Source organism: Ascaphus truei, chromosome 9 (assembly GCF_040206685.1).
Source record: "Ascaphus truei isolate aAscTru1 chromosome 9, aAscTru1.hap1, whole genome shotgun sequence".
Classification (NCBI taxonomy): domain Eukaryota; kingdom Metazoa; phylum Chordata; class Amphibia; order Anura; family Ascaphidae; genus Ascaphus; species Ascaphus truei.
In genome coordinates, this window is record NC_134491.1 from 44,445,346 (window position 1) to 44,458,118 (window position 12,773).

General features: G+C 53.4%; 1 protein-coding gene across 1 annotated transcript in view; it reads left to right on the plus strand.

Moving 5' to 3' along the window:
- Positions 1-12,663, plus strand: part of EML5 (EMAP like 5) — a 148,550-nt gene extending 135,887 nt beyond the window's left edge. The window contains exons 36-42 of the mRNA XM_075614580.1: positions 462-650; positions 744-916; positions 1,267-1,429; positions 2,289-2,392; positions 2,986-3,139; positions 9,183-9,283; positions 10,434-12,663. Of these exons, the coding sequence (XP_075470695.1) occupies positions 462-650; positions 744-916; positions 1,267-1,429; positions 2,289-2,392; positions 2,986-3,139; positions 9,183-9,283; positions 10,434-10,470 (921 nt within the window). The 3' untranslated portion in view covers positions 10,471-12,663. The remainder of the gene's footprint in view (positions 1-461; positions 651-743; positions 917-1,266; positions 1,430-2,288; positions 2,393-2,985; positions 3,140-9,182; positions 9,284-10,433) is intronic.
- The last annotated feature ends 110 nt before the right edge of the window (positions 12,664-12,773 follow it).

Genomic DNA, 12,773 nt, shown 5'->3' on the forward strand with positions numbered 1-12,773 from the left:
TGTGTGTGTGTGTTTGTGTGTGTGTGTATATATATATATATATATATATATATGTGTGTGTATGTGTATGTGTATATATATATATATATGTGTGTGTGTGTGTGTATATATATATATATTTATACATATACACCAACTTGATTACCGTGCTTTAATAGTTTTAGCCTGTTTAGTGCCACAGCTATGAGAAGTGCTCTGTGCTCTGTATACGAATCCAGTGAAACTCCCTCTGACACTACGGTGGTTATAGTTACATTGCCTGTTAGGGGCACAAATGTTATCTGACTGCAGCAGAATTCAGAATGATTAGTGATACATTGTATTGCACATCAGCAGCCAGTACGGATAGGACAAATCCTAACTCCTTGGTTGTATCCGCCTCGGCCTTTCAGCCACGGAGCAACCGGAAACAATATCCCGTCATTTGGCTCCTCTTATTCCCTCGCATTTGTCCTCTTCAGGGGAAGATCTTGGTCGGGACTCGCAACGCGGAGATAATCGAGGTCGGGGAAAAAAATGCCGCGTGTAACATTCTGATCAACGGTCACATGGACGGACCCATCTGGGGGTTGGCAACCCACCCATCCAGAGACTTCTTTCTGTCTGCTGCAGAGGACGGGACGGTCAGGCTGTGGGACATTGCGGAGAAGGTACGGGAGGTGTCGGTGGCACCGTGCTCGGGATAGCCGGACTCCGCCCGGAGTAAGGCACTGACTGCATGTATGTGTCTTTGTTTTACACAGAAGATGCTGAACAAGGTGAATCTGGGCCACGCCGCTCGCACCGTGTGTTACAGCCCCGATGGGGACATGGTGGCCATTGGCATGAAGAACGGGGAGTTCATAATCCTGATGGTTATTTCCCTTAAAATCTGGGGCAAGAAAAGAGACCGCAGGTCAGCGATTCAGGACATCAGGTAAGAGCAGAGATACCTCTACAGCAGGGCGGCCAACTCCAATCCTCAAGCGCCACCAACAGGTCAGGTATTAGGGATATCCCTGCTTCAGCACAGGGGGTGCAGCCTTCGACTGAGTCACCAATTGAGCCACCTGTGCTGAAGCAGGGATATCCTTAAAATCGGACCTGTTGGTGGCCCTCGAGGCTGGCGTTGGCCGCCCCTGCTCTGGAGCTTGCACTTTTCTGTAACCTTTGTGGCATAAACCTTAGAAATATCCCTACGGCCTTTGCTCCCTTATTTAACCCTAGTGGCCTCTCCTGAAGGGAAGGGATTGAATTTGCCTTGTTTACCCGCTCTTATCTACCCAGATTCAGCCCCGATTCTCATTACCTAGCTGTGGGATCCAGCGAGAATGCGGTCGATTTCTACGATCTTACAATTGGTCCCTCGCTGAACAGGATCAGCTATTGCAAAGACATCCCCAGCTTCGTGCTTCAGATAGATTTCTCTGCGGACAGCCACTATGTCCAGGTAACGCCACTGATAACTTCAAAGGGGCACTCGCATTAATCCAGCTGTAAACTGCCACGGCTGCAGGGACCCCCACAGAAAGTGGTGTTCGGAAGAGAATAGCCCTCTCTCCAGAAGACGTGGTCCCACAATAAACTCTCACGTTTATTTGAGGTTCTCTGGCGTGTCGACTCTTGCTGTCCTCGGGTAATGCCACTACCAGGTTATTGTGAGCTTACAAAGGAGATGATACACGACCATGTCACAACAGAGGTTATTGTGTTACCTTTATAGTTATTTTCTTGGTCTGGTCCAGGAAGTCATCCAATGTGGTAAATCCGGGCACGAAAAAACTGGGGTATATTAAATGGGTCAAAAAAAAACCCTCTCTGCAGTGGAGGATGTTACATATTCCATACTAAAGAAGAAAGTCTCAGCACATGTGGAAAAGAGAAATAAAAGAGATCTAGGACAATTCCACGTCAGAAGTGAATTTCAGTAACTTACAAACAGTGAACAAAATACATTTTACACAGAAAATGTGCGTTGTTTCCAGGTTTTAGCAGTTTTTGTTACCTAATATTGGGATTATTATTGGGATTATTATTGTTAGAGTTAAAGTTTTTCATGATCTTTTCAAAAGAAGGGGATCCTATTCATGAAAATATTTGTTACTCTCATTAAAGTTACTTCACCCTATGAAACGGAGCTGTGCTGCAGTGTCATACTCCGGCGACCCGAATATTTGCATTACATCGCTCTACTGCAGTTACATACAGCGCTTTAATGCTGCTCTGTATGCCGCGCTACCAGCTGCTCCCCACATCACAGCCTCAATGTGCTATACTGCCCATCTGCATTTGTCATTCTCCATTTCCAGGTCTCCACTGGGTGTTATAAGCGTCTGGTCTACGAAGTGCCTTCAGGAAAACTCCTCACTGACCAGGCTGTGATTGACAGGATAACATGGGCTACCTGGACCAGGTGAGGCCTGTGTACCCAACACTGAGGCCTGCACTGCACAGCATGGCGCTATTCAGAATTCTACTTCCTGTTCTGCAAGTTAACAATGCACTTTGTGCAGCGGGATATAACGCTCGTGTTTGTATGTTGTATAAATGAAGAGGAAAACCTGTTTTTGCTACAAAGATTGTAATTTGACAGAGTATAGTGCAGCCGTAAACCCAGCCTGCTAGTGTTCTTTAAAACAGGACGAGATAGTGGCCACATATTTTAAGGCTGCGCATTATCGACAAGATGCAGGAATCCAAATCAGGAACAATTAGTTTGGACTTAAAACGGGGCAATCTCATGGGATCTCTCTAATTCAGGATATCCCTGCTTCAGCACAGGTGGCTCAATGAGTGGCTCAGTCAACGACTGCATCACCTGTGCCGAAGCACTGGTATCCTGAAAACCTGACCTGTTGGTGGCCCTTGAGGACTGGAGTTGCTCTAATTTCATGGAGTGTAAGTGTGCACTGATGCTGTGAATGAGTTTTGCTGCCTTCCAGCGACTGAGGCTTACTCCAAGCGATTGCTGCTGGTTAAATCCGTGTCCTGACCTTATTCCCGCAGTGTCCTGGGAGATGAGGTGGTTGGAGTCTGGTCCAGGCACAACGAGAAGTCGGACGTGACCTGCGCCTGCGTCTCTCACTCAGGAATCAGCCTCGTTACGGGGGATGACTTCGGAATGGTCAAACTATTTGACTTCCCCTGCCCGGAAAAATTTGTAAGAAACGCTTCTTTTTCCGTGCATGTGAATTATTGTATTGTGCGTTCAAAGTGTAAAACACCACATTTGCATCGTCCACACAGACAGACAGAGAGAGACAGAGAGAGACAGAGAGAGGCAGAGAGAGGCAGAGAGAGGCAGAGAGAGGCAGAGAGAGGCAGACCGAGGCAGACCGAGGCAGACCGAGGCAGACCGAGGCAGACCGAGGCAGACAGACAGAGACAGACAGACCGAGACAGACACAGACACCGAGACAGACACAGACACAGACACCGAGACAGACACCGAGACAGACACAGACACCGAGACAGACACCGAGACAGACACCGAGACAGACACCGAGACAGACACCGAGACAGACACCGAGACAGACACCGAGACAGACACCGAGACAGACACCGAGACAGACACAGAGACTCTGTTGGGGGGGGAAGTAGATTGGTGAATGTTGGGGGGGAAGTAGATTGGTGAATGTTGGGGGGGGAAGTAGATTGGTGAATGTTGGGGGGAAGTAGATTGGTGAATCTTGGGAGGGGAAGTAGATTGGTGAATGTTGGGGGGGGAAGTAGATTGGTGAATGTTGGGGGGGAAGTAGATTGGTGAATGTTGGGGGGGAAGTAGATTGGTGAATGTTGGGGGGGGGGAAGTAGATTGGAGGGTGAGATTGGTGAATGTTGGGGGGGGGAAGTAGATTGGAGGGTGAGATTGGTGAGTGTTGGGGGGGGAAGTAGATTGGTGAATGTTGGGGGGGGTAAGTAGATTGGTGAGTGTTGGGGGGGAAGTAGATTGGTGAATGTTGGGGGGGGAAGTAGATTGGTGAATGTTGGGGGGAAGTAGATTGGTGAATGTTGGGGGGGGAAGTAGATTGGTGAATGTTGGGGGGGGAAGTAGATTGGTGAATGTTGGGGGGGGAAGTAGATTGGTGAATGTTGGGGGGGGAAGTAGATTGGTGAATGTTGGGGGGGGAAGTAGATTGGTGAATGTTGGGGGGGGAAGTAGATTGGTGAATGTTGGGGGGGAAGTAGATTGGTGAATGTTGGGGGGGAAGTAGCTTGGTGAATGTTGGGGGGGGGTGGGGAGTTCCACATGTCGGAAGATTGTAGTGTGAAGTTGATAGGCAGGAAGGCCACAGAAGAGAAGGTTGCAATAGTGAAGTTGGGAGATAATAAGGGCATGCCTAAGGGCTCGTCCAGGCTGAGAGCGAGCGCGCGCATGCGCATTGTGACAATGTGTTCGACCAGCGTGCGTGCACATGCCCGGTGCTCATCTGCTTGGCGAGACATATCAATTTGATTTTGTCGCTCGCTGGCGCGTCACCTGAGCAGTTCGCCCGATGAGGGCGAACCAGCTCCGTGACGTCATAGCCGCACCCCCCCCCCCCCCTCCGACATCCCCCCAAGTGTGCAACTAGTTGGCCAGGAATCGCCCGGGCAACCTGAGCGCATGACAACACTGCGCTGAAGCACCAGCGCGCTCGGTTGATGAGGATGAGGCCTAAGAGTTTTAGCTGTGGAGTGACAGAGGAAAGGACAGATTTGGGGCAGTGTGGCAGAGGAAAGATTGGCAAGATTTAAAAACAGCATGAATGTCAGCACAGAAGGAGAGGAGGGTATACATTGTTATATTATTCAACTAAACACATTGAACCTTCAGGAGAGTCTATATTAATGGTGACATTACTCATACAAGTGAAAACAATGGGGTATTTTTGGGAAGGTTTACATGTTTGTAATTGAAAATACATTGTAATAATATTGTGTCACTTATTTAACCACTGTTGCTAAATCACTGAGAAATGTTTAATATAGGTTTGTCAAAAGTGGATTTTTAGAATTTTCAACCAAAATCTTATAGTATATAAAATCGAAAGGTTAGTGCTATCTGCGGTGAATCTGATTGGTCCTCAGCCTCTGGCCAATCAGATTGGTGGGTCTGACGTCACCCAACTGCCACTCTCTTCCCCCTCGGCCACACAGATACACACACACGGACACACACACACGGACACACATGGACACACGGATACACATGGACACACATACACACTCACCTCCCTCCCCGGCGCTCACTCACCTCCCTCCCCGGCGCTCACTCCCCTCTCTCCCCAGCGCTCACTCACCTCCCTCCCCAGCGCTCACTCACCTCCCTCCCCGGCGCTCACTCACTTCCCTCCCCGGTGCTCACTCCCCTCCCTCCCTGGCACTCACTCACCTCCCTCCCTGGCACTCACTCACCTCCCTCCCCGGCGCTCACTCACCTCCCTCCCCGGCGCTCACTCCCCTCCCTCCCCGGCGCTCACTCCCCTCCCCGGCGCTCACTTCCCTCCCTCCCCGGCGCTCACTTCCCTCCCTCCCCGGCATGGGGACAGGCAGTGGGCAGGCAGCCTGCAGCTGCCTCGCGGCGCCGAGTGCCTAAGATGGCAGTGCCCGGAAGGACTCCCTCGCGGTGCCGAGTGCCTAAGATGGCGGCGCCCGGAAGGACCCCCTTCCTCCTGCAGATGCCTCACGGCGGCGCCGCTGGGAGGTGGGAAACGGAGAGGTGACATATCTGTGTGTGTGTGTGTGTGACACTGTGTGCGTCACTGTGTGTGTGCGTCACTGTGTGTGTGTGGGACACTGTGTGTTTGTGGGACACTGTGTGTGTGTCAGACACTGTAGGGTGGGGACCGGAGCTACGCATGGGGGGGGGAGGAGCGGAGAGAGAGGGGGGAGCGGAGAAACATACAGGGGGAGTGGAGAGGAGGGACCCGGAAATTTTAAGCAACCCCCCCCTCCTGTCCACTGTCCCCCCCTCCCTCCTGTCCACTGCCCCCCCACTCCCTCCTGTCCACTGCCCCCCCCCTCCCTCCTGTCCACTGTCCCCCCCTCCTGTCCACTGTCCCCCCCCTCCTGTCCACTGTCCCCCCCCCCTGTCCACTGTCCCCCCCCTGTCCACTGTCCCCCCCCTCCCTCCTGTCCACTGTCCCCCCCTCCCTCCTGTCCACTGTCCCCCCCCTCCCTCCTGTCCACTGTCCCCCCCCCTGTCCACTGTCCCCCCCCCTGTCCACTGTCCCCCCCTCCCTCCTGTCCACTGTCCCCCCCCCCCCTCCTGTCCACTGTCCCCCCTCCTGTCCACTGTCCCCCCCCTCCTGTCCACTGTCCCCCCCCTCCTGTCCACTGTCCCCCCCTCCTGTCCACTGTCCCCCCCTCCTGTCCACTGTCCCCCCCCCTCCTGTCCACTGCCCCCCCCCCCTCCTGTCCACTGCCCCCCCCCTCCTGTCCACTGCCCCCCCCCCTCCTGTCCACTGTCCCCCCACCCCCTCCTGTCCACTGTCCCCCCCCTCCCTCCTGTCCACTGTCCCCCCCCTCCCTCCTGTCCACTGTCCCCCCCCTCCCTCCTGTCCACTGTCCCCCCCCTCCCTCCTGTCCACTGTCCCCCCCCTCCCTCCTGTCCACTGTCCCCCCCCTCCCTCCTGTCCACTGTCCCCCCTCCTGTCCACTGTCCCCCCCCTCCTGTCCACTGCCCCCCCCCCTCCTGTCCACTGTCCCCCCCTCCTGTCCACTGTCCCCCTCCTGTCCACTGTCCCCCCCTCCTGTCCACTGCCCCCCCCCTCCTGTCCACTGTCCCCCCCCCCTCCTGTCCACTGTCCCCCCCCTCCTGTCCACTGTCCCCCCCCTCCTGTCCACTGTCCCCCCACCCCCTCCTGTCCACTGTCCCCCCACACCCTCCTGTCCACTGTCCCCCCACCCCCTCCTGTCCACTGTCCCCCCCTCCTGTCCACTGTCCCCCCCTCCTGTCCACTGCCCCCCCCCCTCCTGTCCACTGTCCCCCCACCCCCTCCTGTCCACTGCCCCCCCCCTCCTGTCCACTGTCCCCCCACCCCCTCCTGTCCACTGTCCCCCCCCTCCTGTCCACTGTCCCCCCCCTCCTGTCCACTGTCCCCCCCCTCCTGTCCACTGTCCCCCCACCCCCTCCTGTCCACTGTCCCCCCACCCCCTCCTGTCCACTGTCCCCCCACCCCCTCCTGTCCACTGTCCCCCCACCCCCTCCTGTCCACTGTCCCCCCACCCCCTCCTGTCCACTGTCCCCCCCTCCTGTCCACTGTCCCCCCCCTCCTGTCCACTGCCCCCCCCTCCTGTCCACTGTCCCCCCACCCCCTCCTGTCCACTGTCCCCCCCTCCTGTCCACTGTCCCCCCCCTCCTGTCCACTGTCCCCCCACCCCCTCCTGTCCACTGTCCCCCCACCCCCTCCTGTCCACTGTCCCCCCACCCCCTCCTGTCCACTGTCCCCCCACCCCCTCCTGTCCACTGTCCCCCCACCCCCTCCTGTCCACTGTCCCCCCCTCCTGTCCACTGTCCCCCCCCTCCTGTCCACTGTCCCCCCCCTCCTGTCCACTGTCCCCCCCCTCCTGTCCACTGTCCCCCCACCCCCTCCTGTCCACTGTCCCCCCCTCCTGTCCACTGTCCCCCCCCTCCTGTCCACTGCCCCCCCCTCCTGTCCACTGTCCCCCCACCCCCTCCTGTCCACTGTCCCCCCCTCCTGTCCACTGTCCCCCCCCTCCTGTCCACTGTCCCCCCACCCCCTCCTGTCCACTGTCCCCCCACCCCCTCCTGTCCACTGTCCCCCCACCCCCTCCTGTCCACTGTCCCCCCACCCCCTCCTGTCCACTGTCCCCCCACCCCCTCCTGTCCACTGTCCCCCCACCCCCTCCTGTCCACTGTCCCCCCCTCCTGTCCACTGTCCCCCCCTCCTGTCCACTGTCCCCCCCCTCCTGTCCACTGTCCCCCCCCTCCTGTCCACTGTCCCCCCACCCCCTCCTGTCCACTGTCCCCTCACCCCCTCCTGTCCACTGTCCTGTCCCCCCCTCCTGTCCACTGTCCTGTCCCCCCCTCCTGTCCACTGTCCCGTCCCTCCTGTCCACTGTCCCCCCCCTCCTGTCCACTGTCCCCCCCTCCTGTCCACTGTCCCCCCCCTCCTGTCCACTGTCCCCCCCCTCCTGTCCACTGCCCCCCCCTCCTGTCCACTGTCCCCCCCCTCCTGTCCACTGTCCCCCCACCCCCTCCTGTCCACTGTCCTGTCCCCCCCTCCTGTCCACTGTCCTGTCCCCCCCTCCTGTCCACTGTCCCCCCCCTCCTGTCCACTGTCCCCCCCTCCTGTCCACTGTCCCCCCCTCCTGTCCACTGTCCCCCCCCTCCTGTCCACTGCCCCCCCCTCCTGTCCACTGTCCCCCCCCTCCTGTCCACTGTCCCCCCACCCCCTCCTGTCCACTGTCCCCCCACCCCCTCCTGTCCACTGTTCCCCCACCCCCTCCTGTCCACTATTCCCCCACCCCCTCCTGTCCACTGCCCCCCCTCTCCTGTCCACTGTCCCCCCCTCCTGCTAGTAATAAATAAAACCATACACACTGCACCATCTTTCAATTAAAATACAATAACTTGATAAGCTTGGTAACTTTTGTTAAAATTGTCCCCAATAATTCTTTCCCACATCCCACTCCCCCTTTTACTTTCTGTACCCCTTCTTCCCCCCTGAATAAAAGTAATAAAACACCAGTCAAAAAAAATGCTAAAACCACAAAACCACAAACCTAAGTGTTCAGAGTAATAAGACTCTGAATTGTTGTATTTTTTTCTGGCAAAGTGTTAATTAACCCCGTCACTGACAGAGGGGCCTATAACACAGCGGTTACATTAAGGACAACAGAAGAAAACCAATTTAAGAAATGAGAGAAAATAAACTGCTGTACAAACCGTGCAGCGAGCGACTGGGCGCAAAACGGTAACGCAGTAACGCTTCAAATGGATATCTGGGACCTTCATTACCGGCTTCATAGCATGCCGCACCAGAACAAGAGAGCCCATGTAGTGTGGTTACCCCGGGAGACGTTCGCACATGTGGTGTGGTTACCCCGAGATGACGTTCGCACACGTGGTGTGGTTACCCTGGGAAGACGTTCGCACATGTGGTGTGGTTACCCCGAGATGACGTTCGCACACGTGGTGTGGTTACCCTGGTTATGTTCAGCCCCTCATGTCACTCTCTGTGATTATTTTTTTTTAGGCTAAACACAAGCGGTTCCTTGGACACTCCGCTCACCTGACTAATATACGCTTCACCAGCGCGGATCGTTACGTGGTGAGCGCAGGAGGTGACGACTGCAGGTGGGTAAATGCCCGCCGCATTCACAGTTATTCCCAATGTTACAATGTTATGTTCCGTGGCTCACTTTCACCTTTCTCCGTGATGCAACGCTGTAAAGCACCTTCCCACCTATTCATTTCACTGCAATGTGTGTTCCCTGCTTCAGCACAGGCTCAGTTGAAGACTGCATCACCTGTGTTGAAGCAGGGATATCCTTAAAACCTGACCTGTTGGAGGGTGAGGGTCTGGAGTTAAGAACCCCTGCTTTACAGTTTAGCACCATTTAGTAAATATGCACCCCGTATTTATTGACAATATGAGTTGTAGTCACTGATAATTACATTGTATCAGGCACCAGGCAAATGTATTTACAAATGGACTAAATCCGATTTGCGTATTCACATAATTAGTCAGTAACGAGCAGTATTTCCTATTGTGCCTGTTTTTGGCTGGAGATACTGGCTTTGGGCAATGGCACCTTGTAGGGAGGGTTACCCGCAATGATACTTTGTGAAAGCACTTGTCATCCCTATCACATTTTCAACTACTGTAGGTATCTCACCAGATGGATAGATACCAGAGGAAATTATATCATTGATATAGTTTCTTAATTATATAGTATATAGTAAGGCCACGTGTGGTGCATTTGCACCACAGACACGTCTGCAGCCCTGTCATTCCCCATTATCTCTTAGCATACAATACTTCCACTGCAGCCAGGAATTCTGGGTAATGACATGCAAATGAGCACTTGTGTCACTTTATTTCTTACCCATTTTAACATGGAACCCCTATAAGCTTAAGCCTGCCGCGTTACACAGCTTTTCAGCACAGCCTGGGTTAAAGTGCAGAACCAGTAACCTTGCTCACAGACAGCTGTTAGGATTTTTGGGATCTCGTCAGTGGAAGGCTGGTTGCCCACTCTGCAATGTGAAGCTGGTACATGGGTATAACCACACATTAAAAAGTACCACAAACCTTCCACCGTACAGTAGATAACAATCCCACGTGTGGTGCATTTGCGTGTCTGCCAGGTCTGCAGCCCTGTGGGGATTATATAAGAACATAACATTTCATGTGTAAGCGTGCGGCGCTCAGTGTAAGAAAGCCGCTCACACGTCAGTAATAATCATTGGGATTCTCTCCTGTTTTGTCTCCTGAACGCTGCAGTTTGTTTGTCTGGAAATGTGTGCACATGCCACACTGAGGAGGCCATAGGACAGGCACGAGTGCGGTGGCTGGGTGATTCTCCGAGTGGCGCAGAGCCACGGAGAGGGTGCATTCCACAGTTAAAGATCCAAGCTACTGTCAAGATTTACAGGATGGAGACAGATGCGCGCACAGCTCCTGGGATCCTCACCCCTGCAGGGAGTTCGCATGGAGAAGAGTGGTGTTGGGCAGCATGTATTACACACACAGGCTCACCTGTCTCTGGGGCCGATGTGTTTTAGCATCTGGAGCAGGCGTCCTTTTACTCTGGTCAAAGGGGCCTTTTGTCAGCGTGTGGCACTGGTCCATGGCACCAGTCGGAAATGTTTGATCACTTACCATGTCATTAAACCAGGTGCATGGAGAGACCCCGACAAAGACCTGGCTCTCTCCTCTTAAGTGGACGGTACTGCTCCCACGATGACTGTTGCACTGGACCTGCATGAGCGCTCGGGGCCGTTACACGGCACTCGGGGCCTTGCTCACGGAATTAGCTGTGCCAGCCGGGATGCGGCTCACGTTATGCGAGTGCCTTCCCTACAGTCTAACTCCTGTCTTTGCCATGTAAGTTTATCTCTGTCTGTCACATGCTGAGGTTGCCATATGTAGGTGTGCTTTTTCTTTATTTTTAACCTGTGCTGAATGTGTGTATCCCGTCTGTTAACATGTGTTTTTTTTAATTTAATCCCTTCAGTGTCAGATGGGCCGGTAACTTCTTGTGGGGGCATATTCATTTTTTGCACTGCAGCTGTAACCCCTATAGGTCATATTTAGAATCCACTGGAAAGCAAAGTCTTGCTGGGCTAATGCAAGGCACTGCAGGAGTAACGCTATCGCCCTCTTCGGATTTAAAGAGATGCAGCTTCCCCCAGAATTACGTTGGTCGCTTCATAGCAAAGAATGCATTGTGGCTGCACACACTTATACAAAATATAGCAGAGAGAATTCAGTGCCGGTATAATCCCGCAGCAGAGTTTACCCCCGTCTTTTGCATCGTTGGCTCTCTCACCATAAAAATGTTAAATCCCAAAGCACGCAAGTAATTTACCTGCTGGAAAAGGCTCTAACCGTAGACTCATGGGAGCAAGGGAAGAATTGCATTTTAATCCAAGATCGACAACAATTCCATCTGTCAAAAAAGATTTGATAGCGGCGTTTACAGAGTATCTCGCCCTGCGCCTCTCCTCTTGCATGTTTCGCCCATAAACCAGGAGAAAGGCGGCCTTGCTCCTTGCCAGCACGTTTTCCTTCTGAGTGTGACGTTGCGGTTTTGAAATCCCACCGGTTGGAAGCAGGTGACACCGCCCCGTAATATGCAGCGATGCCGACTTCTTCAGCATTTAGTGCTCAGTAAACAGCCTCGTTAGCTCAATGTAACCCAAATGGTAGTACTGTATACGTAACTGGCCCAAATGGTAGTACTGTATACGTAACTGGCCCAAATGGTAGTACTGTATACGTAACTGGCCCAAATGGTAGTACTGTATACGTAACTGGCTGCACCGAATAACCCAATGTGTAGATATGCTCCAATATGTGAAAGCTGCCGCCCCAACTTTGCAACATTTGGCGTTGAAATTACTGCTTTGTAACCCATTATTTGCCTGTCAATGTTTCCGCGTCTACAACTTTGCCGCAGGCGCTGCCGCTGTTTCGTCCCAAGGTAATTTTGCCTAAAAACCTTACTTAAAAAACACAAGTTAACGCTAATCACTTACCCTAGGGGCGAAACACCCGTGTCTGACTGTCCTCGGCGGTTGGGTGACGGAGCGGCTGCGGCGAAAGGTTTCATTCCGAATGTGTCCCCCTAATTTATGTGCCACAGCTTAATGATGATGTCCGTCCTCATATACTTGGACCAAAAACAGGAGCAGAATGTGGTATCAGACGATTTGTAACCCATTGCTATAAGCGCGGGAGTAACGCATAGCGGCCTGCAGACGTTAGGTGGTCACCGGCAATAACGCGGACAAAGGGAAGCCCCGGATTTTTATTTTATATACAAGTTTTGTGCTTTTTTTGTTAAGCCGTCACCTGCTTTCCTTTTTTTTTTTTACCATTCCCCAGTGGAGAAGCGCGGCCTATTACACCACTGAATCTAAAAGTAACCCTGTGCCCACGTTGCATATTGCAGTGACACTACCATGCCAGTCACACATACAAAAGGAATAAAGCTTCATTGAAAATGGAAGTTTCTCCTTTATTTAACCAGTAGTGATTAATTACACTTGTTGTTGTTACCGTGTCCTTGAAAGGGTGTGTGGCACTTTTTAAAATAAAATTGTAGCAGTTCTGATAAAG